Source organism: Asterias amurensis, chromosome 8, assembly GCF_032118995.1.
Source record: "Asterias amurensis chromosome 8, ASM3211899v1".
NCBI lineage: Eukaryota > Metazoa > Echinodermata > Asteroidea > Forcipulatida > Asteriidae > Asterias > Asterias amurensis.
Genome location: NC_092655.1, coordinates 13,814,193 through 13,841,954, shown reverse-complemented (window position 1 = coordinate 13,841,954; position 27,762 = coordinate 13,814,193). Strand labels below are relative to the sequence as shown.

The 27,762-nt window shown below is 39.4% G+C and overlaps 2 protein-coding genes across 2 annotated transcripts in view; both read right to left on the bottom strand.

Annotated features, from left to right (window-relative positions):
• LOC139940871 (uncharacterized) overlaps nucleotides 1–797 on the bottom strand; it is a 31,705-nt gene extending 30,908 nt beyond the window's left edge. The window contains exon 1 of the mRNA XM_071937247.1: nucleotides 345–797. Within this exon, the coding sequence (XP_071793348.1) occupies nucleotides 345–429 (85 nt within the window). The 5' untranslated portion in view covers nucleotides 430–797. The remainder of the gene's footprint in view (nucleotides 1–344) is intronic.
• A 5,133-nt stretch (nucleotides 798–5,930) lies between these two features.
• On the bottom strand, nucleotides 5,931–25,798 carry LOC139940941 (signal recognition particle subunit SRP72-like). Its single transcript, XM_071937347.1, has 17 exons — nucleotides 25,696–25,798; nucleotides 23,855–23,972; nucleotides 23,225–23,345; nucleotides 22,605–22,670; nucleotides 21,784–21,861; nucleotides 20,723–20,866; nucleotides 20,162–20,286; nucleotides 19,187–19,244; nucleotides 18,192–18,323; nucleotides 17,234–17,362; nucleotides 15,878–15,950; nucleotides 15,205–15,365; nucleotides 14,450–14,553; nucleotides 11,059–11,136; nucleotides 9,435–9,622; nucleotides 8,513–8,666; nucleotides 5,931–8,079 (listed from the first exon to the last, which is right to left on the bottom strand). Exons 1-17 carry the CDS (start codon nucleotides 25,796–25,798, stop codon nucleotides 7,905–7,907), a joined length of 2,007 nt encoding a protein of 668 aa, XP_071793448.1. The 3' UTR covers nucleotides 5,931–7,904.
• Between the last annotated feature and the right edge of the window lie 1,964 nt (nucleotides 25,799–27,762).

Genomic DNA, 27,762 nt, shown 5'->3' with positions numbered 1-27,762 from the left:
CCCCCCCCACAACCCATAATGGTTTCCAGAATAAAAGGTACTATTTTAGAGACAAATTTTCAGCTAATATATACGAGGCGGGGGAAAAGTCCGTATATCCAGCCAAAACCTTTCACGCTCATTTGTTATGAAAAAAATTAGTTCATAATTCACTCAAAAATAGGTAATTATTCCTTTCGGTAAAAATGAGTGAAAAGGTGGTGGCAGGCTACGGAAACACTCAGCTATAACGAGGGTTTGCCCTAATCAGACGGACCTAAAAGTAAAAGTAAGTACCACCTGGTCTTACATACCAACAACATGCCAGCCGTCTACCACGAAAAATAATATAAATTCGCACTTACAATATAAGAGAGTCAGTTGCAAAACCTCTTGAACTCGTGCGTGCTTCATATTCCTCCAAACGCAACACAACCGTATCAGCTCCATGCCGAGAATCTTATTGAGTTCCTGCCCTGTAGACTTTAGACAGCGCCCCGGCCCTTAACCGTGGCCGTCACGTCGAGGTATACCGGTTCACCCGGTCAGAATCACGGGCAGCTACTACCGGTCCAACATGCAACCACCACCGTGTCGAGCACCGTGGATCTCAACTGACGCTGTGTGTGGGTATCACGTTCGTATTTAAAAGCAAAGACACACGACTCTGCTGGCTTCAGTAACTTTCACTACTTGCAAGTAGTTCTTTGATATTGACTTCACAATAGCATAGCGCGGTAGCTTTATGTTATGGAGGTAGAATTGGTACAGTGTACCATAGGCCTACATGTGGAAGGCCTTAAGCAAGGTCAAACTCATTTGCATACACAAAATGAACTCTCATAGACTTTGACACAACCGTCATCAAATTAATTAGCATTAAGTATAGTAATAATAAATAATAAGACTGTGAGTGAATTTGAACCATGGAGAAACTGAATCTATTAAGCAAAGTTTGCCGAGTGTGCTTAAGGTTGTGATGAAGAACGATGGGTGTGGCTTCGGTTGAACAGCCTTTGAAGGACCAGACGTGCAGTGCATCAAACTTGGCGGGAATAAATGTACCAACTTCTGTGCAGTTTCCTGACAAAATGTGGTGCAGTGAAGCATTGGTTTGGGGAGCACACATTAATTCCATACCCGCCGTGACAGCTTTAAAGACGTATTTGCAAACATGTTAACGACAACCATTTTCTACACAATTTTACACCATCAATGAAGTTTAAATTTTTCCTTTCAACATTAATTGACGAATTCAATGTGCGTCTTTTCCTTTAAAGTAAAATAGTTTATCTCCAAAAGGAAGCACTACCCAGAACACATCCTTCCTTACCCTCAAGTATTGTTTCGAAAGAGGGTATGTTGACATCACGTGAGCATTACTCTCGTGTCAAACGCCTGCAAAGCGGATATTTTTGGCGCCTGGATATTTACTTATACAAAACCATTGGCTATAGCAATTATGCTTAAAGGTGTAGTCACATCGAACTCTTACCCAAACTGAACACTTTAGGACGCTTGGTGGCGGGATACGCACATGGGATTGTGTTTGATTTCCTACGTAATTCTAGGTACACGCATATTTGGTGAACATAATTATTTTATCCCTATACCATATGAAAGTCAAATGTTACGGTTTGCTGGAAAAAATTGCCCAGGAAACTTCACGAGTTAACACCTTTAAAGGCAAAGCATACCTTTTGTTTTTAAAATACGTTTTAAAGGGAATGTACACGTTTTGTATTTACTCAAAACAAAATATATGAATGTAAAAACTTCTGTAACGAGCAATGGAGAGCTGTTGATAGTATAAAACATTGTGGGAAACGGCTCCCTCTAAAGTAGCATAGATTTTGAGAAAGAGGTTATTTCTCAATAAAGTACAGAAATCTTTTATTCCTATCTGAAAGCACACAAATTCGTCCGACAAGAGTGTTTTTTCTTCCATCATTTTCTCGCAACTTCGATGACCAAAAACTGAGCTCCAATGTTCACAGGTTTATTAGTTTTTGTTTTTTACCCATATACACCGATGTGTGTAGCACTGTATACTCAGTACTTTCCCGAGTCCTGTGAAAAAAATCACAGGCATTTTTACTCGGGTGGGATTCGAACCCACGACCTTTGCAATTCTAGAGCAGTGTCATACCAACTAGACCACCGAGATTGCCCGGTAGCTAGAGGCAGTTCGAATCCTATGTTTTAGCAGCGGGTACTGCAAACGATTTAATAGATGTTAAGTTTGCATCGGGGATAAAGAATATTAGTTTTTGGTTTTTACCCATATACACTGATGTGTTATTTTATGCTTCTGTTGGGATACACCGAGTGAGAACACTGGTCTTTGACAATTACCAAACGTGTACAGTGCATTTAAAGACTTGGAACGGAACATAAAAGTGTAGCAGAGATACAATACGGATGGAAGCTGCATTTGACACATGGTATATACACGTATTCAGGGATCGGCCACTACACTTTATGTACATTAGGGACCAGGCAGACACCAGAGTAATATAATTTAAATGCAGCCACTTACTAAACCACCCCCGGTCAAAGTAGAAAATTTGAGAGAACAAAAAAAAAGTGAAGTGGGAGTCCCTTTTTGACATCAAGCTTAAAAGTTGCAGAGGAAAGTTGCAGAGTCGCGCTTAAGTTCTATTGAATAAAATGTTGCACTTAAGGTCGGATTTCCAAACCCAATGGAAAAGCCCGTAGCTTTTCTCGGGCTTGTCTGTCCACCGGGGCTTGGCAATTACACAGGTATTTGACAGCGCTGTGTTTACATAGAAATCAAAATCAAATTGTCAGAGGAGAACTCTCTGGTGTGTATGATTTGTGGGGAGGAAAGGTGAGCATTACGGGCATTTGGGAAGGTTAATGAATCTCTCGGGTTTCAATAATTGACCAATCAAAACAAAGGTTTGATGAAAAGACTGGGAATGGACACTGGGGGCGTAGCGCCATTGGCTAAACTCTTGCAACTCGTAGCCTGCAATTCAAGGCGCTCAACTAATTAACAGAAATCTATAGATATTTGATGTGCAGTATTTATCACGCGTGATACGTACGTTTTGAGCGGCGACTACCCAAACCCAATTATTCTCCCAACTTCTAAAATGCAAGTTTCAATACACTTTCATGGAATGTCAAATTGGCAAACAGCCTTGATTTTTCAAATGTTTACGTTTCCCACAAAACGTATCACCATTCTTACTCAATATTTCCTGTGGTTTTAGGCTCCCTGGAATTACCTTGTAGTTTTGTTTTGTCACTGTCAACAACGGAAACTGCTACCTGGTTTCCCGTGTTTTACTGGTAAACGTGCTACCTGGTTTCCCGTGTGTAACTGTTAAATTTAGGAGCATTCATAAAATTTGCCTTCATAATACCAGTAAATAAATCATAAACTAATACCATTTTGAACAGAGTGCAACGCAGAACCAACTGTAGACTCATTCAGATCACAACTTTGTATGTGATCTGAATCTGAATTACATGTAAACTGCTCACAAAAAGTAAGGCAACTTTTTTCAATCAAGTATATTTTTTATTATTTATTACTTTCTTTGTATTAAGTTATTATATCAATGCAAAGCAATGATACCACATTTGCAATGATACCACATTTGCAATGATACCACATTTGCAATGATACCACATTTGCAATGATACCACATTTGCAATGATACCACATTTGCAATGATACCACATTTGCAATGATACCACATTTGCAATGATACCACATTTGCAATGATATCACATTTGCAATGATACCACATTTGCAATGATACCACATTTGCAATGATGACATGTAGCTGGACTTGGCCACATGACTGAGAAAGAGACAGAGTCGTAAATCAAATGTGCCAAAATTAGCAATATTTTGTGTCACTGTATGAACAAACAATTGACACTGTAATTCAAGCAAGCGAGACAACTTGCTGATCTTAATCCACTTTATATTGAGACTCGAAGTTCAGTCATGAGTCTTGCAAATACCCAAACAAGGCGTTTTTCAAGAGATTAGGAGAGGGGGGGGGGGTAATTGTTTGTGGTGTTCTCACCGGTGCAAAAAACCAGTCATGGTTCTGAAGATCGACCGGTTTGACTATTGATCATTACCTATTGACTGTTCAGCCCAGATAACGGTAGTTTTGGCACATTTGGTTTGTGACTTTGCCCGATTGTCATCCATAAAGCCAATTTCAGCAACATGTCATCATTTTAAATGTGGTATCATTTTAAAGAGGAACACCTCAGCTTTGCATTGATATATAATTGTATACAAACAGAGTAATAAATGAAGAAGAAAAAAATACTTGATTGAAAAAAGTTTCCTAACTTTTTGTGAGCAGTTTATATAGTCGGCAAAGTATCCTAATGGAGACATCACACCAATTTTCTGTGTTGAGAAGACACGGGAGGAAAACCCCTTTAGTGGAAACCGCGAAGCCATGTAGGGACTGAAAACCGAATCCACAAAACCCGGACCAGGTTCCACAGAGGTGAAAAGCACGTCGAGAAACCACTGAGCAAACCTAACTTCACCTAATAATGTCCACAATCACATCAAATGAGGCAAGTTTTACTCTAGTATTTTTGTGCACATTTTTGTGACTGCAGTTCCAGATGGTCTCACTTATTCCTCATTACAGCTTCACAGCCTGTTCTCACACGATGTTTAAACCAAACGAGAGGTGTTAAAATGACACGCTGTGATTAAACACAGATGTGGAACGATTTTGCGTTTCATTAATGTATGTGCAGTTATATGGAAAGTACACGTTTGGTAATTGTCAAAGACCGGTGTGTCCTCACTTGGTGTATCCCACATCCCATCATAAGCATAAAATAACAAGCCTGTAAAAATTTGAGCTCAGTTGGTCATCGGAGTTGCGAGAAAATTATGAAAGAAAAACACCCTTGTTGGACGAATTAGTGTGCTTTCAGATAGGAGTAAAAGACTTCTAGCTAGAAGTCTTTTACTATTTTAGTGAAAAATTACCTCTTTCTCAAAAACTACGTTACTTCAGAGGTAGTCATTTCCCACAATGTTTTATATTACCAACAGCTCCCCAATGCTTGAGTTTTTAAGTTAATATGTGTTTTGAGTAATTACCAAATGTGTACCTTCCCTTTAATGCACATAGAATGAAACCACCTCAAAATAACACATGATTTGCAGTCATCATTAGTTCTCCGTGGCATGTCTGATAAAGGAAAGGGGGGGGGGGGCTTGAGAAGATGACAAACGCAGCCGGCAGGATGCTTAAAGGGAAGGTTTACATTTGGTAATAAACACTTTTGGTTAAAAGCCCACAGCAGCTTTCCATAGTACAAAAGTATTTTGAGAAATAGTTCACCTTTAAAAAAAGTTGTTATACCCCAGAATTTGAATCTGAGGAGCGTTACTGTCACTAACATTTCTCAGATTAAGAATTCCTATTAGGGACTATCCTTGCTGCATTTGGCGATATATCTCAAAAATGTTCACACGTTAGTTTTAATAATAGTAATAATTTGGGTGCTAATCGACCTAACTCGCAGCTAAGAGCTGAATTGCGAAGGACGCGGCTACAACGTGTTCGAGAAGCAGGCATGCAAGGGTGCATTCAGCTGCCAGCCACATCAACCCATTATGACCACGGAGCACAGCCAAGATTGAAAGTGTTTGATTTTTTCCTGAGGGAGGAACACCGGATGGTCTGGAAAACCCTTGTGGCACAGCAGAGAACCAACGCACAACTCACCTCACATATGGCCCCGACCGGGAATCGAACGGGGGTCACCTTGGCGAGCGCTTTACGCACAAGCCAACCGTGCCACCCAAATTGTACTACATCCATTATTTAGGATTGAAACAATTTACGGTTCCAAAAACCAAAGTGAACATTGCCTTTAACATTTAACCGTGCTAGGAATAACAACACAACAAACAAAAAGAACCGTAATATTTAGAATTTGCTGATCTTGTTCAACGCTTTTATGTTTATAATACTTCTGATAGCTTTAAGGATATGACAATCACAGAAGTTATAACTTGAAGAAAACTGCAAAGAAATTCTCTTGATATTAACTATCAGAAAATTGGCATGCAGTTTCAAATCTAGAGAAATATCGTCCTAAGAGTAGGGTCACAATTTGGGGTTGACCTAGAAAAAAAATCAGCATGAGATGGACAGCATAGGAAATTACATCCCTGCCCAAGGTTGTTGCCTTAAAGATGCTATGTCAGATTTTTGGAAGATTTGACCCAAAAGTTTGATTTAAAATTCAAAAGGTACTTTGATGGGGGTCGAGAAAGTTACAAGGTTTCATTTGAGCCATTGCTCGAAAAAGTCCTTCAATTATTAGTAGCAGTGAAATAAAGTGCTCAAAATTAGTTTTTGTCGGGATCCCGGCAATATATCACCTGTTTTATGAGAAACGTTTTAAATTTTTGTCATGGTTCCTGACCATTAAAAGTAAAAGTTAAACTTTTTTTCGTTAGAGCGGGTGATACTCTTTGAAATACAATTCACTCAAAAAAAATGTTTTTAATGTTTGGGGCCAAAAATCTGACATAGCATCTTTAATGCCCCTCGAAACGTTTCAGAATTGTTTATTGCCTCATAGAGGTGCCCTTTACTATAAAGGAAGAACTACCTTGCCCTTACAAGAACAAATTGTTGGGCCTTTGCGAATGATATATACCGTCGACTGGTTTATGCTGGTATAATGAAGGGCAAAATCAACCGGAAGGCCAAACAGAGGCAATTTCCCCCCTGCCCGCTGGTCATTGCCTTGATGCCCCATGAAATATTCCAGAGTTGTTTATCAACAATTTATCGGCAACAGAGACCATGGCCTAACATAGACCATAACCTCTGTGGCTTCTGAGTAAAACCATGGAGGAAGGAATAGAAGGAGCTCGAACGACCCGCCAAACCGCAGAGTAACAAAAGAATACCCTGACAATGCCCCTGTCTAACCAGTGGAAAAAGATAGGAGACCTCCAGCTGGACGGCCGATTAACCAGCAGGATTAGATTTCTTTATACAGAACGTGCGGTACCGCCGCTCTACACCGTTGCCTTCGTGTAAAGTTGAATCATTGGAGACAAGAATTGTGAATACACACGTTTTCATTTACTATTTGTGGTGTTTCACTGAAACAACATGGCATATTTTTTCATTTTTTGTGACTTTCCGGTCACTAGCGGTGGTTCAAAATTTTGGTATAAGCACACGAGGGTGGTTGGTATTCAATAGTGTTTTTCGATTTGGTGAGCACAAGTGTACACAATTTTTATCAGGTCTCTAAAAAGTTGTTTTTCTGTATTATATCCATACGACATACGACACCATGGTTGAGTGAAGAACCAAGTGCGCACGCGCAAACTCACATACGCCAGGTCGCCCATTGTCTGTGTAAGGTATGTGGATGATTACGAGGTGTTGTTAAACGACCCCGGTACTGCACGTTCGACTTTTGATGTCCCTTCATTCGAGCACCTTCTATTCCTTCCTCCATGGTAAAACCAAGTCCCAGGAATGGTTTAAAAGTAGAATGACGTTAAACTAACAAACAAGATAGCTCCATGATACAAGTTCAGTCCTGGTCAAAGATAAAAGCATAAACATGCTTAGCACAGAATTTTTGCTAACCAGATATGAAGCATGAATCATGCATTTTGCGAATGCGCTTCAAATTTTGTAGTCACAAATTCGCAACGAATAATTCGGCAGAGTTGAAAATTGTGCTCAACTCCTGAGAAACAATCAGAGCCAAAACAGTGCTGTGACATAAAAATTCGCTTCGCATTCACATTCGAAAGGAAGTATGAACCAGGCTTTACCCGCCTTAAAATGCAATGAACATCGCTTAGAATCGCTTACCAGCAAACAGCGTTGGTAAGCATGATTTTGTTTTTCCTTTGCTAATCACCATTTCTGGCCACTCTTCTTCTTGTTTTTCTGCTTCTTTTTAGCTCCTTGTTGTTTCTGCTGCCGTGGTGATGGACCTGCTCCAGAGGCAGCAGAGGGGGTTGGAGCTGACGGCTGTCCCACGCCGGCTCGAGGTGAGCTTGGGGTACTGCTTGTAGTCTTACTGGCATCCCTGTGTTAAGTGATGAAAAAAAAAACAATTCAAGAGATAAAATGTAGTGTCATGGCCTAGGGGTTAAAGGCACCGTACACGTTTGGAAATTGTCAAAGACCAGTGTTCTCACTTGGTGCATCCCATCATAAGCATAAAATAACAAGCCTGTGAAAATTTGGGCTCAATCGGTCATCGAAGTTGCAAGAAAATGAGGCCAGAGCTTAGCAAAGAAAAAACTATCCGGGCAGAAACAGCTTACCGGCCAAAAAACAGTGCAATGTATCCTGTTTGTGATTGGTTACCATGCTTATTATGGTAATTCTGCTACGCTAAGCTGCTTTTTGTGCTTAAGCAGCTCCATGAGATTGGCCTCAGGTGGACACAAAAAAGTAAGAATTTCAGATAAAATTTGGAGATCTCTGAAGAGGTGAGGACACTGTGTACAACTTACATTTCACTGCTGCCAGCCGTAGCACCTTGAGTTCCCTTGCCGATAGCACCCTTCTTGGTTTTCCGTTTGCCCTTGTAGTATGTCCGCTCCCGCTGAGGTAGCCAGCGCTCGGGGTCAGGGGTCGCAGTAGGGTCACAGTTCGCTGGAAGGTGCCCTAAAGTGAAGTTGATACACAAGAAGCTTATTTGAGAAAATCTCTTTAACCCTTTAGCATTGACGCATTATTTAACATAGCGTCATTCACTTCTCACCACACCATGAAAATTCACTCAATTTCTGGCTGTACCCAGAAATCATCGGAAAACTGTGATTATTTTTGTATGTTACAAGTTGAGTTTATTTTTACAAAAAGTACATAACAATAAATTAAAGTTTTACCATAAACCGTAAAAAATACATTACAAAACAAAATACTTTTCTATCATCAGAAGCCATACAACTGTAAGCTGTAAACTGTAGCCAGGGACCACACCCAAGCTTACTTAGTAAAAAAAGTTCACTTATTTTGTCCTATTTTATTCAGCCAGAACCCAGTGCACTTATCGAAAAGAGAAGGGGTTCGCCCCGGTGCTTCTGGTTTGATTGGCAGCATGAGTGCGTTTTGGCGACCCCAACCAAAAACTGTTTCTGACATCATAACCAAAACGGTAACCGAGCTCACAACTCGGTTAACGTTCAGTCTGAACAGCAGAACCAAAGACCAACAACCAAAACAGTTTTTGATTGGGGTCGCCAAAACGCACTCCATATTGCGCCACAGTACCTTGTGTTACTATTACATGGTGGTATGTAAAAGGAGTAGGTCTCATAAATCAACTGTAGTTCCACTTGCAGGAAAATACTGAATATTGAAGCACCTTGAGCGACACCGAGTATAAGAAGCCATTACCTTATTATTGTTATTATTATAAGATAAACTTACTCTTCTTGCGCTTTCGTCTCTTCTTGACAACGTCCGTAGATTCCTTACTCTCAGGTGTCTCTGCCTTCTCCGTCTTCCCGCCGGTCTTCTTCATCTGGCGTGATGTCACAGAGAGGGGCGTAGTTTCAAGGGCGTCTACGTCTAGCGCGCCAGAGAAGGCCTCCACTGGGGGAAGCTCTTTGCTCAGTCTTGGATTGCGGAATTAAGAAATGGTTTCATTTGTGTCTCTGGTAATGTGATAAGTTATTATGTGTATTTCAGTATGAAAGTGTTTTGTTGTCAAACTTACACTTCTAGTTATCGTTGTTATAAATAATAATAATTATAACACACTTCTTGCGCGTTCTGTATTCTGGTTGGCTGAAACCCGGTCACATGGGATGAACTAATATAGGCTAGTGATCGCTCGCGCATGTTTTGCGGGAATAGTACCAGAGCGGGCAAGAGTTTTTGAATATAGTGCCCGTGGTAACAGCGCCCTCTCTTGACTTGAAACGTGAACAACAACTACAAAACTCCTTTTTCTGTTCTTATTTGACATTTAAGACCGAGCTGTAATAAAACACATATTGACTGGCATAGTTTGGTAACTAGTGTACGTCTATTCCCCCTCGGGCCTGTGAGTGACCAGAAGAGGGCCTATTTCCCTCGACCTCGGGAAATAGGTCGCTCTTCTGGTCACTCAAAGTCCCTCGTGGGAATAGACGTAAACTAGTTACCTCGTTGCCAGTCAATATGTGTATACTAGTTCTTATTTGGTGCATTTCACAATAACGTCGCAATGCCCTTTACTTAGTGCCCAATTCCTTTAATCTTTCTCAGCTTCCTGGGGAGTATACAACACTGAGCTGTCTTGGCGCTCCGACGGCTTTTTCAAACACAATATCAACCCATACACAAAATCAACCTCAACTAGCAATTACAGTAAAGCATCTTGCTCTAGGACAGAAGGGTCATAACCGGGATTCGAACCCACACTCCGATGACGTAACAACCAGAATTTGATGCTCTAAACCACTAGGCCATGACACTACCTAATCTTTTAAAAAACATTAACACTAAGCAAGTAAGCCTGAGGGAATCTTCACCTGCTGTGTGGGGTAAAGGAACCTGTTGACTTGGATCGGACGAGTTGGTCTATAAAAAGCGTTTGTAACCATTTCTTATAAAATGCATATGGTTGGAAAGATGTTTTAAAAGTAGAATACAATGATCCACACAAGTTTGCCTTGGAATTGCGTGGTTTTCCTTTTACTGCGCGAACTAACACGGTCGGCCATTTATGGGAGTCAAAAATTTGACTCCCATAAATGGCCAACCGTGTTAGTTGACAAGGTAAAAGGAAAACCGTGCAATTTCGAGGCATGTTTGTGTGGATCATTGTATTCTACTTTTACAACATCTTTCTACCCATATGCATTTTATAAAAAACAGTTACAAACGCTTTTCAAAGACCAACTCGTTTGATCCAAGGCAACGTGTCAAATCTGTGCATTTCTTGGCGCTGTTTAATTTGTTTATATTATTGTTCCCCCCTTAATGTTTTAATTATTACTTTTCTGTTTTTGGTGTGTTTTTTTTTTGGGGGGGGAAGCAAATGGAATTAATAAACAGCAAAGGATACTCTTGGGCCCTCTGAGGATCAAACTTGGAGTAGGCAGAGATGAGTTGGGCTAGAGTTCTCACGTCATCTGGATTACTCCTGGAACAAGAAAGACATTCAAGAAAGAGAGAATTAGAGCTTTGTCGGTAAGCCTTCTAAAGTGTAACCCTTAACGTATGAAATCCTTCACTATATGTGACCCACTCTGTGAAAATGAGTCAGATGTCGCCCAATGCATTATTAAGCTATGAACAGTCTAATGTGGAAAATATAATTTAAAAAAATTCAAAAACATTTTTTTTTTTTACTTTTTAAGATCTATATTTGCATGGTAAACCTTTAGAACACTTACTTTTAGGCAATAAAGCTATGAATACAACAATTTTGTGATCATACTTGTGTCTAATTTGTATCCTTTTGCGCGAAATGGTAGTTGAAAACATCACTTTGCTTGTAATTCGTTTTTCACAAGAATAGTGTATTGGCTAATTTTAAACGGAAGTAACTCAGCAACGCGGTACACCCCAAAGCTAAGACATGATACCAAATTATTGCTGTTGGTATGTTCTTTATAGCCATGCATATAACTCAATTCTTGAAATAGTCAACATCTGACTCGTTTTCACGTAGCGGGTCACATATATCCAACAAAAATCATTTAGCTGAACTCATTTATGATGCTCCAGAATGCACATTGTGAATAGGGCATTTCACACCAAGATGAAACCAAAAGAAAACACTCTGAAGACCTCGTTTCAAATCAGTGTCACTTGGCAAAACTTTCAAAATTTGGGTCCAAAGCCCCACAGTTCCTGGGGAGAAACCTGTCACCTATGGATCTTTATGCACTGAAGTCTTCATGCGACCATCTTAGACTGATAGAGGTAAGCAATTGTTTTGTTTAATGCAATTTAATGCCACTTCCAAGGTGTGAGCTACAATTTATTTTTTCCAGAGGCCGTTGCCACCTACTCCTAGGGCTGAAACAGGGTTACCCCTTTTACAGTCCATACGGATGTAGGCTTGGGTATCATCAGTCCGAAGCCTGGCCAATAGAGCAGAAAGCACTATCTCCCAAATTTTATGTAGCAAGTGTCACGACCGGGATTCGAACCCACACTCTGCTGATCAAACAGCAGAGCTTGAATCCGGTGCTCTTAACCGCTCGGACATGACACGCCAATGATGAAACAATGGAAACAATGGAAAATGCAAATCTATGTATGCATGGCACACACGATGAACCAACCTTTCTTTTGACCTCTAGCCGAATGCGTCCTGCTCAAATAACATTGCGTGCATGAAGTCAGTTATTGTAATAACACAAGGTGTTTATAAAGCGCTCTAACTAACAGGGGAAAGTACCACAGCGCATTGTAATGTCAATACAATGTTTCATCAAACATGAGACTGTTATTGTCAACAAACACAAACAGGGAAATTGTATTCTAAACAATGTACAATTTTCTTCAGTTTCCTTTGGCACTGAGAAAAGGAAGGAAAAAGAGGAAATCCTCTGATCAGCTGAAACGTTTCACACATGTTTGATGTGTTGATGGGAAAAACAGAGGTATTTTTTGTGTAGTTTCTTTTTACCCTTACACAAATGTGTGTTAAAGGGCACTGGACACTATTGGTAATTACTCAAAAATAACTGTTAGCATAAAAACTTACTAAGCAACAAGCAATAGAGAGCTGTTGATAGTATAAAACATTGTGAGAAACGGCTCCCTCTGAAGCCATTTATGGGGCATCTGAAAACACGCAAAGTTGTGCAACAAGGGAGTTTTTTTTCACTATTTTCTTGCAACTTTGATGACCAATGAGTAAAAATTTTCACAGGTTTGTAAAAAATAAAAAAAATGTTGGGATACACCGAGTGAGAATACTGGTCTTTGACAATTACCAATAGTGTCCAGTGTCTTTAAACACTGTTTACTTTCCCGAATTCTGTGAAAAAAATCCACAGGTGATCAATTGGTTAGGATTCAAACCCACGACCTTTGCATTGCCAGAGCAGATGTGTTACCGCTAGACCACCAAGCTAGCACAGTTGCTAGAGGCAGTTCAAATTCTAAGTGTTAGCAGCGGGTATCGCTTCGTTTTTAATAGACAGTGATACAAACGTCAGTGTAATGGTCAATCAAATGATTTTCTTTATCCCTGATTCACAACTAATATCTAGTTTTTAAAAAGGTTCTTGTAAGCAATTAATCCATCCAGTCAGGTATTTTTGACGATGTGAGGGAATGTGAATAGTAATAATATCAAAGTCTTATATAGCGCACGTTTCTACCAAACAAGGTACTCAAGGTGCTGAGTATATACAAACTTTCAGAAAGATGGGTTATTGCAGTGATGAATTCTGAGACCCAATTATTTAGCACCTTATAAGGGTTTACAAGGTGCTATGGCGCATTAAGCAGCACAGCCAGGAACACCGGGGCGAACCCCTTCTCTTTTCGATAAGTGCACTGGGTTCTTTTACATGCATTCAAAACGCATGAGACCAACGGCTTAACGTCCCATCCGAAGGACAAAGCAATGGTTAAGTGTTTTGCTTAAGGACAGCAAGTGTCACGGCTGGGGATTCGAACCCACACTCTGCTGATCAGAAACACATGAGTTGAATCACATATTACGTGATGCGAAACAAAACAATCTGTTTTAGTTATTATCGATTGTATTATTTATTTGGCAATTGATACCAGACAGTAACATACTAGACTGGTCCCCTGTCATTGTCTCCAAGGATAAAGACAGGTATTGGTTGAATATGTAAACACATGTACGTCGGATTTAACTGTGAATCTCCAGAACCATGAAGGCCATGTGAAATGATGCAAGGTCAAAGGTGATTATGGATGTGGGCTCAATGGCAGATCTCTTGGGTAATTCACACGCCTCAAAGTGTAATGTAAGGCTAATAAAATAAAAGCACTCAAATTGTGATGCAATTAAATTCACTTTTAAAAGCACCCTCGTTTGTGGTAAAACACACGATCAGTGAGTGTTCCGAGACCTGAGAACCAATGCTACACCTTGACATGATATTTGGCCTTTGGAAAAAACTAGAAATACTTTACCGAGGAAAAGGGCTGACCTACATGTACACATGGTGTTGGCTTCAAAGGCAGTGGACACTATTGGCAATTACTAAAAATAATTGTTTGCATTAAAACCTACACAGCTTCATGTGACAAGGGTATTTTTTCTTTCTTAGTTATCTTGCAACTTCGACGACCAATGAAGCTCAAACTTTCACAGGTTTGTTATTTTATGCATATATATGTTGATATACACAAAGCGAGAAGACTTGTCTTTGACAATTACTAAAAGTGTCCAGTGTCTTTAATCACACTTGCTAAGATTTTTCCCAAGTGAAAGAATATCATGCCTTTACTACACTCACTTTCTTAGATCTTCCAGCATGCTGACAGCGGCCTGAGATTTTCCCTGTTTCAACTTGAAGTTGGTGTTCTCTCTAAGGAGTGTATTCAACTCATTCTGCTGTCCCTGTTTTACAAACACAAGTTAGATTGCTTGCTATAAGTCATGAATGTTTATATTTTATTCAACAAGAAGGAATCTGCAGCAGCCAAAATTTTGCGTTACAATACTACATACTTTCATAGTTTCATTAAATTATTCACACACAGAAAATGCCTTTAGATTTACACAACAAACAAGCCACAAAAAAAGTTTTTCAGAAGAAGTCACTATTTCTCAGAAGACACCACTATTTTATTAATCAGCATACCAGAGTGCTTACAGTACATGGCATGCCAATCAGTCACATTACTAGAACTTTGTGAACATGTGCATACAGGGTTCTCCCCAATTTTTTTTCTGGACCCAAATTTGTTGATGTTTTGCCGAAGCATGCTAAACTGAAATGAGGTCTTCGGAATGTTTTCTAATCGGTGTTTATCTTGGTTTTAAAAGCCCCACGGGAGCATTCTACTACATGGTTTTCTCTTGATGTTTAACAAATAAATTGTATAATGACCGAGATTTAACGGACACTGTCTATCACCTTGTGTCTATAAACCATGTGACCAAAGAAAAGTAGTCCCTCTATGTCACATCTCTCCAAATCAGGAAGAAAAAAAAAAAAAAAAAAAAAAAAACATCCTGCAAACTTTGGACTGCCTCCTTCAAACTTACCCCTTCTCGTTTGTACCACTCGACGGCCTTGTCAAGTACACCCATAGCGCCCTCAGTGTTCTCAAGGTTGGTGTATAGCGCCACCAGAGTTGATACGATGCCAGGCTTGTAGGAGTCTGCGCCTAGGTTACTCAGGACCTTACAGGCTTCCGTCACATTGCCTGCAGAGAAAAGTGTGTGATTGTAACCCTCAAATATTCTCCTTGGGTTATGGGTGAATCTCTCAACCCCCACCCTCCTCAAATTAAAGAGGGTATTTTTAGGAACTCTTTAACAAAACAAAACAAAACAGGTCGTTGGTTCGAATCCCACCTGAGTGAATTGTCTGTGTTTTTTTCCCCATAAAACTAAGGGAAAAGGGTAAAAACTAAATTATACTTGATGCAAAAATTAATATCTATCAAATTAATGCAGTACCCACTGCTAAGGATTCAGACTGCCTCTAGCAATTGGGCTTGCTTGGTGTTCTAGGGGTAAGACATCTGAGTTGTGGGATCAAATACCACCCAAGTGATTTGCCTGTGGATTATTTTTTTCACAGAACTCGGGAAAGTACGGAGTACACAGTGCTCAATACACATCGGTGTGAGAGTAAAAACAAATTATACTCTTTATCCCCGATGCAAAAATTAACATCTATGATATTTAAGATCAGTGTTGAAATCCAACTTACCTTGACTCATGTAGATCTGTGCCAATGACAGCTGCACTTGCAATGAGACGGTCTTCTTTTTCTGAATGTAGTCCTGGTAACATCAATGAGCATAAAACAAACCAGTATTTATTAATGAATAATGAACTGGGAAATAACTATCGGGTTCAATGAATACTATTTTGGTGTTTGAAGCGTTGCATGGTGTGGAAAATAAGATAAGAATCAACTACAAATATTGAACTTGGGGGTACACCTCAATTTGTTTTTCTCCTAAAGACGAGCAGAGTATATTGTTCGAAACATTGAGACCACACCGGCTCTTTCCTGAGCCTTTACTCCTGCAAAAGAGATTAACACATGGTTGTTTACTATTTATATGTATTTCTTATCTTAAATTCAACCCTTCAAAATAATAATGTTGTAATGACATAATGATTGAGCACAAGAGGGCGTCATTTCAACTTGTTGACGAACAGGTAGTATAGGTAAACTTCTAGCAGGGTATGAGTCTCTCATTAATACATCATCACTGACCAAATCAGTGGATTGAACTCTAACCTTTGACCTTACTATTTGGTAACACATAGGATGTGAACTGCCTCTAGCCACTGAGCTAGCTCAGAGGTCTAGTGGTAAGACAACTGCTCCAGCAATTCAAAGGTTAATGTAAGTGCAAATCTCAAAAACTTAATCTGAGAAACGTTACTGCAAGAAAGTTTTCCAATTGTATTCCAATTGTAGATTATTCTTTCTGCGTGGGGAAAACCGCTCCAGATTTTTGGCAATATCTCAAAAAAGCAACCACCTTTTGAAATGAAATTTTCACAGGTTAGTTTTATGGTATAAATATTATGGAAATATTGACTGCTTTGAGGGGCACAGTTAAAATTATAGGCCCAAGGTGATGTCAAAACCATGACTATGACTGAAGCAAAGCTGAGGGCATTGCCATAGTTTGGACATCACCAAGGGCCTATAAGTTTAACTGTTCCCCGATTATTAAGCAGTCAATATTTATTTTATGCACCGAATAAAGATTCTTCTAATCAACAGCACTCTGACTATATAGCACTTGAAAGGTCGCGCCGTGACACGGAACGCAAGTCGTACATTATTCATATCATTGTTGCGTTATTTTCAGAGCGGGCATAGTAAATTGACTATGGCCCGGGCATAGTCATAATGACTATGATGTCATCTTGATAGAAAAAAGGGGCATAGCTATTTCCATGACTCCATTTTTAACCAATCAGATTAGAGGATTCTATACATGAGGTATATAAACAACTATATAGGATTTAAACAAACAGTGAGTTCTAAAATGTGGTTCTCCACAGATAGAAGTTTATCTTTTCTCCTGAAAGACACATTTACCTGAATGATCTTCACTGCCTTGTCAGCTTGCTTCTCCCTGCAGTACAACGCAGCCTCAACTAAGCATGGTATATCACTGTCCGGATACGATGTACGCAACTGCTGCAGCTGCTTTCTGCACAGGTCATACTGCAAGCAACAATAATTGACAAAAACTTCCTGAACTCTTGGGTAAATGTTGTGATTGTGCTAGTGAATGTCTATGTATACAAGAAACTCAAGGACCCCTGCTAGTGTTTACAAGCAGTTCTATTTAGTCAAACCGTTTGGGTGCTGATATACTGTACAGTGTTGGACTAAAAACTGCCCTAGTACTGATCATGCTTTACATTAGCCTTTAATCAAGGTGCACGCGGCAGCGGAACCCCCAGATATCACGCCCAAAAAAAGACCAGCGCGAGCGGCGAAGCCGCTAAGCACCTTTGGCAACTCGTTTATTTCATTAGTTATTCATATTTGCACCTTCTGTGTGTTGCCCTCAGCACGTGACTTTTTAGTGCACCATTATGTGTGTGTGGGTCATGGGGCGCATGCATGCGGCGTGTGATCTGTGGTATTGCGTCTTCTTATTGGCCAGCAACTCATCACGCTCATGCATTATGCATTAAATTTCCCCCACCCAAATCTGTGGCAAAAAGTAAAGAAAAACAAAAGGCCCCAAAACGAGTTGCTTAAGGCGCTTCGCGGCTCCGCTGCTCGCGCTGGTCTTTTTTCGTGCGTGATATTTGCGATCGTGCTTGACATCTGGGGGTGCCACGTGCGCCTTTACTAATGGCTAGCTTTACATGGGATCAGGCACACAATTGTAATCAGAATTTGAGTTACTGAATAGGCTTAACCTTGTGGAATGTTCCATTGTTAAGTACCCCGTAAGTTGGCGTGTGTAAGGGCAATCTAACTAACCCCATCGAAGTTGGTATAAATTGTCTTTGTTCTTCTGTCATCGTTAGAATCTCACCTGGTTTGTATACAGCATGAGGATACAATGATTATACGCCACAGCTGCCTGTTGCTTCCCAGTCAGCTTATGACGAAGGCCGTCCGAAGCTGTAGCTTTGATCTTCTTCTTGGAGTCAAACACATTCTGGTCCTGTTTCAATGATAATAAGACCAGATTATTTACAACGGCTCCAACATGACCTATATGAGGACATAGGCATGCTGGACAGGAACATTTGGAAAGCCATCACAATGTCTGGTGGAAGCTGTTGGAATAAATTAAAGACAAAGACACACAGTATCTGGTGCCCATTTTAAAGGCTTCCAACCATTGAAAACACTAAACAGGAAAGCTGAATACAAAAGTTTGGAGAGGTAAGTCTTATGATGGGGCTTGAATGATGAACGATTTATTAAATTCCTCAGCATGTCTGCCAATGAAATCCAGAGATGGTGCAGGAAAATCCGAGTCACCATTGTAGGTTGACAGGTGAGTTTTAAAGGAACACGTTGCCTTGGATCGGTCGAGTTGGTCTTTGAAAAGCGTTTTGTGACCGTTTATTATAAAATGCATATGGTTAGAAAGATGATGTAAAAGTAGAATACAATGATCTACACAGATATGCCTCGAAATTGCGTGGTTTTCTTTTTACCTCGTCCAATAACACGGTCGACCATTTATAGGAGTCAAAATTTTGACCCCCATAAATGGCCGACCGTGATAGTTCGCGACGTAAAAAGAACACCGTGCAATTTTGAGAGATACTTGTGTGGATCATTATATTCTACTTTTAAAACATCTTTCTAACCATATACATTTCATAACAAACGGTTTAAAACGCTTTTTATACACCAACTCGTCCGATCCAAGGCAACGTGTTCCTTTAAGAAAAATGATGTATTGGTGCCCCAATCAAAAATTTTGTCCACCAGTATTTTTAATAGCATTATGAAATTGGGCCCCGATAATGCATGCTAACCTATCAGTGCTTACTCTGCTGTCAGTGCACTTACCTTGTTCAGACTGACGATGTTGTTGGAGGCAACTGCCATGAGTCCAATGTCAGAGGGTCTACAAAAAAATATCAAATACAAAAGTTCATGCACAATTGTAGAAAACATATTGTGTTGTGCAGTATTCGGCTAACATCACAAGGCCGGGCGGCCACTTCAAGGCGAGGGCTACGTTTAACTGAATCTACACAGATCTCATTCAAGAAAAAAACCCAGCGCGCTGTCACACGTGTGTGGGCGAAGCGAGCGTGTTTACATGCCTACATCCGGGACACGCGAACTCGTACACTAGACTTTACACAGCCCTTGTACTGTTGTGTGACGATACTGTTGGTATGTACATGTAATTGTAATTCGTGAAATCCCCGCGAAAAACCCACGACTAGACTTGTAGTGCACTCTATGGTCCACCACAGCGCGCGCCTTGTACACCACATGTACATGGTGTACATGATTCATGTACATGTACATGTACACGGTACCAGCACACACTGCGTCTGTATGTACTGCTTGCTGTCAGACTGCAAGAGGCAAGTTACGTGTGAAACACGTTTGAGATTTTTATTACTCGAAATTCCGGATAAAAAAATTAAAAACTGCATTTAAAATTACAAAACTCGAAGCACATTACATTTTAGTCTTGCACTGTGATAAAAATAAAAAAAATTGTTCATTTTTTTTTTTTTTTTTCAGGAAATTTTGTGGTGGGCGGCAGTCTGTTTTTCAGCTGAAGTGCCGGCGGAAATTGTCAGTGCCGGGCGTGCCCGCCCACCGCCGCCCACCGTGGCTACAAGGCTGTCCCCCTTCCTAAACCCCCACCCCCTAATTCCCAAACCTGTGGCATGTCATGGTTGAGTGGTCTAGTTCACTGGACCCAAGCACTGGTGCTGCCAGCAGCAGAGTGTGGGTTCTAATCCTGGTCATTCTCAATGACGCAAGTAATCGTTCTTTTTGCTGAAGCTTCTTGTTTCTTACCGTGATTTCACCAGCTGGTTATAAATCTTCATGGCATCATCAGCTCTGCCGAGTAGCTGGAGAATGTAGGCTCGTTGTACGTGAATAACGCCAAGCTCTGCTTCCATCTCATCTGCCGTCATCTCCTAAACGGATGAGGATGCCAAGGAAAACATGATCATGATAATAATAATAATAATAATAATAATAATAATAATAATAATAATAATAATAATAATAATAATAATAATAATAATAATAATAATAATAATAATAATAATATAAAAGTCTTATATAGCGCACATACCTACCAAACAAGGTACTCAAGGCGCTGAGTATATACAAACTTTCAGAAAGATAGGTTATTGCAGTGATGAATTTTGAGACCCAATTAGTTAGCACATTCTAAGGGTTTACAAGGTGCTTCGGCGCATACAGCAGCCACAGCCAGGAACACCGGGGCGATCCCCTTCTCTTTTCGATAAGTGCACTGGGTTCTTTTTACATGCATTACACAACACAAGTGTCTTGCTTAAGGACACAAGTGTCACGGATTAATACAAGACGCATCTTTGGACTTACCGCTTCATCTTCTAATCCTTCTTTACAAAGCTCCTCAGCTCTATCCAGCTGTTCCAGCGCCTTGGCATACTCCCCCTGGCCCAACAGGAGGCAAGCCTTGTTGTAGTTCAGCTCAAACGTGTCATCTCTCAGTCCAAGATCGGGCTAGAGACAGAGAGCGATGCACAAAATATAAAAAATTACCAGAGGAAGAAGTAATATAATTGGTAAAAAATTAGGGCATTACCATAGAGTTACATTTGTATATTAAAGAACTAGAGAGCACACTGGCCTTTATACGCGCCCGGCATGTGCGCAGGCGGCCATTTTCTAAGTTGACAAAACAGCCAGCTCACAGCGTTTGTTTGTGCGGCCATTTTGTAAGTTGAACAAACAGTATCGCGTGAGCGTTCAATAAAAAACTCAAATGTGTATTTTATATCCAACGTGCGTACATAATGGCACGCTTGTCATTTTGCGGTCCCGTGGCGTTTGTGCAAGCAGCATCACCAGTGTGCCCTCTAGTTCTTATATATAACTCTATGGGCATTACCAACTGCAATAGACCTTCCGTGCGGTCAATGGCAACTTCTGAACATGTACTGCACTGATGTTGGGCCTTGGTGCAGCAGTCTACATAGGTGGGGCTACTCCGCATCCCTACTTTGCGACTGTGGTGAACCCAAGACAATGCACAATAGCAGCCTACCAACACTTTTGCCTTAATGGTAGCGTCAAGTTCTTCATAAGGCTCTGGGGTCTAGCCATCAACTGGCTGACACACTTTCTTAAGAGATCTACATAGAATACAACATTTAATTGCTATGTTTGCAGCGGGGATAAAGAATATGTTTTTTTTTTTACCCTTACAACGATGTAAAGGGTATTAAAAAAAAACAATTATACCCTCATTGTTGCAAATTATATCATCATCGTTACAATTATATGTTTCAGGAAAAACTTTCTAACTTCTTTAGACCGTTCTGTTTTTAAACTTCTAAAGTATTGTATCTAATAAAAAATAACTCGAATAATTTTCCGGGCGAAAGATAGAGAATTTTTGCCCTTTGAGCTTTCCATACCACTGGTTTTTGATGCCATAACTGCAGAGATGCCACAACGGCCGATAGATTTGTCTGTCTCTCCTCGTCGAACTCATCCTGCAGATTCAAGAAAATACAATAACAGAAACCCTCCTACTCTTAGTTCCAATTTCCAGTGGGTGAATTAGATTAGATAAAATTAATATCAGAGTGGGAACATCAACATCAAATGTTATTTTTATATTCCAACGTTTTTTTGTTTGTCATTAAACAAAACCATTAAGATCAGAGCCGGAGTAGTCCCAGGAAAAACAAAAATGCATGAAGGTTCCACTTAATACTGGCTAAATAAGCCAACAAGGAAACCCCAGAACCTAGCACAGGCTGTCAGCTTGTTATTGTCTGCTGCAAAGAACAGACGGCTACACCTGTCATAGGGTTAGATCTGGGTAGGTCTACAAAATTTGGTGTACAAAGTATACGAGTGAACATATTTTTCACTCCCCTAAAAAGAAAAATAATAATGTACCATGACTTTATGTTACCAGCCATTAGAATGCTAGGTACAAATTTAAGGGGAGTTTTGGAGATTCAAATTTGTATGGTTTCCACTTGTGTAATGCTGTGGCGTCCATTTGCGAATAATGTGGACAGAGATGCAGATGATATATCGCTTCATCTCACCAAACCTCGATGGGTTCAAGGTTCTTCATAAAAATACCATGACAGTTTTGCTGTTTTCTCAACAAGCGGACACTTGGTGACTTATATTGCATCTTTCTTAACAAATTGGCCTTCAACTATTTCGACAATCTAAGACCCTACATTGATGTATAATGGGTGAGATCATTTATACTCACAGATGTATTCTTAATGAGATCCTTGTACACATCAAGACATTCCTTGTACTGCTCCAAACGATACAACTAAATAACAAAAAAAAACAAAAATACAAGGATTAGTTTAAAGCCATTGGACCCTTTCGGTAAACAGTATTGTCCAAGGCCCACACTTTGTGTATCACAACTTCTATATCAAATAACAAACCTGTGAAAATTTGGGCTTGATCGGTCATCGGAGTCGGGAGAAAATAACGGGAAAACCCACCCTTGTATCCGCGCGTTTCGCCGTGTCATGACATGTGTTTAAAATAAATCCGTAATTCTCGTTATCGAGAATTGATATTGTTTTCTCAAAAAGTAAAGCATTTCACGAAATAATATTTCAAGAGAAGTATTTCACTACTACCTTCTGTAAACCCTGTCAGTTATTTGTAAATCTGTGAACTTTTTTCTTTTTTTTCTGTACCGAAAGGGCCCAATGGCTTTAATAAACGATTTTTTGTTCCTTGAGGATGACATTAAAAGATGCAAGACCAAGAGAAAGTAGGTCAATAATGGCGGCTGAATTCTATCAGGTCAAATATTAGACCTTATGCACATCTCAAGATGCAAGAATGAGTATCACATGCTCAATTTACCACTTGACCCTTGAGTTCCTTCAGCTTGGGAGAGGGGTCGCTGACGAGTTGAATGGTGTTCAAAGCGTCTTGTATTCTATTCAGACGGTACTGGCAGTAAGCTTTCTCAAACATGAGTCCACTATAAAAGAAAGTGATCATCGAAAAATCTTGTGTTAAAAAAGTTGGCCTCTGACAATGACTCTTGGTCTTATAGAAGGAGTCTTGTGTAGACACTGTGGTCGCTGCGTTGGTTTTGTTGCCTTCTCTCTTCTTTTTCTTGGAAGACGGAATGTAGTCTGTGGACTAATTTTCAAAACACAATTTCTCATACATTCATGTAAACAAAACTTAGTGTCAATTTCTTTTAAGTTAAAGACACCGGTCACTATTGGTAATTGTCAAAGACTTGTCTTCACAGTTGGTGTATCTCAACATATGCATAAAATAACAAACCTGTGAAATTTTGAGCTCAATTGGTTGTCGAAGTTGGAGATATCAATGAAAGAAAAAAACACCCTTGTCACACGAAGTTGTGTGCTTTCAGATGCTTGATTTCGAGACCTGCCTTTAAAGCGAAAGGGACACCCCTGTACAAAAATGGCCAGGTTTCATTTATTGGAGAAATACAATAAGGTGAAATTAAAATACCTTGCAAGTGGCGGGTGGTTTGCAATTTCTTTGATTGCTTGCTGGAACTGAGAAAGTTGAATCAAACAGACGACCTTGCAATGGAAAGCTGTCTCATCATTTCTTGATTCCTTCAAGACTGTACCAAATTGAAAAAAGCAAATCAAAATAATAAAATATTTTCATTAAAAATAAACTAACACATAACAGTGCAACTATTAGAATACGTCCAGATAGCGCCACATAGCACTATATTTGACGCAAACATTAAGTACTAGAGTACATAAATTGGTCTTAATTCTTTTGGGGGGAGTAAAAAACTCTTTTGAATTAAGTCATTGTTTTTATTCAAGTGCCTTGAGTATTGGTCCGTGCACTTTATAAATACAAGACTATATTTAAATGATATTTATTTTTCATACTAATATTACTAATTCTTCAAAATAAGAATATTCTTCTTTTATTTTTGTAAATGGCACTCTTATACACTTACTACCAAGTGTATTATGTTTGATTTTAATTTTATTTTATTTTTAAAAAGAAAATCCCCTGGGCACCACAAATTGTCAATAGTTACTCAACCATATTATTATATTACTATAAAAATTATATAATTTTTTTTAAAGAAAATAAAATTAAAATCAACCATTGTCAATAAAATAGTCTGAATCCCATCTGCGATAACGTAACCCTCCTCCCGACGGCCGCCAGGCCGGAGGGTTACGAGTTTGTTTCGAGCGGAAACGGTTGATCTGGTCCAACACTACAATTTCGACAGCTAGTCACCAGATTTGCCCCATTTTTACCACTTTCAAAAATCATGACACAAATTCTAAGGGTACGAACTTAATCCGCAATATCCAATATCACACTTCATAACAATCCGTTTTCCCCCATTACAGACCAGTAATGTTTGGTTTCAGGAGATAAGAAACCAATCTATGATATTTTCTCTTTATTGTAGACTTAATATTTATTACGCTTATCGGAATTTATTACAGTATGCAGTAAATAAAATAAAAAAATTGTTGTTATTTTCACTTAAAATATTTTAGAAATTTTCCCCACATTTGCACACCATAGAATCCCAAATAGTAACCACCTCACGTGATCCATCTAGAGACTAAAGCAGAATGAAATTCAATCTAGCAGAGAGTAATTTTGTTTTGAACTTTCGAGGTGGGTGTTGTTTCTTTGACCCATTTGAATGTTGGCATAATAATGCACTAGTGATTAGTACCGAAAATCAATCATTTAAATTATACATGTTTGAGCATAACCAACGACAGGAAACTTTATTCTCAGCATGATTTAGTTGCGATAACGTAACCCTCCTCCCGACGGCCGTCGGGAGGAGGGTTACGTTATCGCAACTAAGCATGATTAAGCCTGATGAAAATACAGACCGAGAGTAAACTGCATAGCTTGTCACCGGTGCAGCTTGCACAATTTCGCGGTAAACGGGAATCAAAGTTGGGGACCGAAAACATATGTCTTTTATTTGAGGGTCGATAACGTATATGACGCTACAATATAAAGAAAATTGTTATATAGGGCCTAATTAAAAAAAAAATCATAAATCATGTCCCAACAAAACAGTCACTGAATCACTGAATTCCTCCATTTCCTTTAATAATTCTAACTTTTTAACATAATTTCATCCGTTACTGACAAAATGAGATTATTTTACGATTCATTCATGCAGCACAGCTTGTCCGGAAACTGGACGCATTTTGGGCACTGCTGGGTAATCAGCATGTGAAACGCAAACCGTATGGTGCAATTTAAATCGACATAAAAGCTTCATTATCCAACACCAATCGTGTTTTTCAATGAGCAATAAGTATCTATATTGTACAAACTTTTATTTGATGCATTTAAGGCTCTCTGGTAGTCGCCATTCTGCCCAGCACGATTCAATTCGGAATACAACGATTGTACTTTGTTGGCACTGGGGGTCGCCATCTTGGTGCTTTCGTCATCACACCACCTGTCACGTGGTGGTATACAGCTCTTGGATGGGGGCGTGCCAGTCTTGCCAACACCCCCCAATAAAGTTATCTGGAGCAAACCCCAGTAAAACTATCTGGAAAATGATTAAAACAAAGAATAGTAATTAAATAAATGGTCGTTTACTAACGACTAATAAATTATGAAAAATAAAGCTGAGTAAAGTAGTTAATTTCACCCCATTGAAGTATTCTTAAAATAACTTGGATTGGGTCGATTTCACAAAGCTTGTCAAACTTCCAAGTTCCAAGATGTATTGTAATTACAAATCAGCGCAGCCAAAATTCCATAAAGTTTGCATCTTTGCAAATGGTGACTCACTTATTGTTTGATTAAAGGAACACGTTGCCTTGGATCGGTCGAGTTGGTCTTTGAAAAGCGTTTTGTGACCGTTTGTTATAAAATGCATATGGTTAGAAAGATGATGTAAAAGTAGAATACAATGATCTACACAAATATGCCTCGAAATTGCGTGGTTTTCTTTTTACATCGTCCAATAACACGGTCGGCCATTTATGGGAGTCAAAATATTTTGACTCCCATAAATGGCCGACCGTGATAGTTCGCGACGTAAAAAGAAAACCGTGCAATTTTGAGTGATACTTGTGTGGAACATTATATTCTACTTTTAAAACATCTTTCTAATCATATACATTTCATAACAAACGGTCACAAAACGCTTTTTTTTTTGATAGGGATCAACACGAGGTCACGGTTTTTGAAAGTCACTATTATGCCTAAGGAGTCTATAACTGAAAAAAAGATTGAATATCGGTTGTTTAGTACTTGAGATATGGTCCCACTTCCGGTTGACCCGGAAGTAAAGGTCAACATGGGGGTCACGGCTAGCCAATGCGAATGTCCAATGTAAAAGGAGTTAATAACTGAAACAAAATTGAAAATCGGTTGTGTAAATCTTGAAATAAGGTCCCACTTCCGGTTGACCCGGAAGAAAAGGTCAACATGGGGTCACGGTTTTCAAAGTTAATTTTTAATGCCTAAGGAGTCTATAACTGAAAGAAAGTTTGAAAATCGGTTGTGTAGTTCTTGAGAAATGGTCCCACTTCCGGTTGACCCGGAAGAAGAGGTCAAAATGAGGCCACGATTTTTCCCCACAAGTTTTAAGACCTAAGGAGTCTATAACTGAATAAATTGTTTAAATCGATTGTGTAACTCTTGAGATATGGCCCACTTTCGGTTGACCCGGAAGTAGAGGTCAAATCGGGGTCACGGTTACCCAAGGCACATCGAAGGAGTCTATTACTGGAATCTATTACTGAAATCGGCCGTTCACTTCTTGAGATATAGTGCTGCAAAGAAAAACTCATCAAAGCTTCTGGATGTAGTCACTAAGCTTTCATGGGGCTGTACACTTTCTCTATGGGTGTTGCAACACATTATGTTGACAGTGAGGACCTGTTTGGATTGAGGACTTACTTGAGGGGAGTCTTCGACGCTGTCCTGTTGTTGACATCCTTTCCTTGTATTTGTTTTCTAACCGCGTGCTGGACCTAATACTTTGTACACACTACGTTGTACCCATGACGCCACGATTTTAATTTATTCGTTAATGATAGACGTACACCTTGATTGGTTTTAATAGACGGAAAGCATTATTTTTAGAATCAGTATATTTTTTAACACAAAATATCAAATTTAGGAAACGAACAGGTCGTCCGGATTGTAAGGCCATGGAATAGTTAAACAGTACTCAAAAAGTATAAAATTGAAAACAAAATTGCGATCGGACGTATAGTTTGTGAGATATGGCAGTCTAAAGATTGGCTAATTAAATCTTCATGTCGTTATTACTTAGTTAATTAATTATTAAATTTATGCTAATTACATTTAACTGCAACTTCAAAACCTAAGCTTTAATATGGTATAGGATATGACTCTTTTATACTAAGCCAAGTATG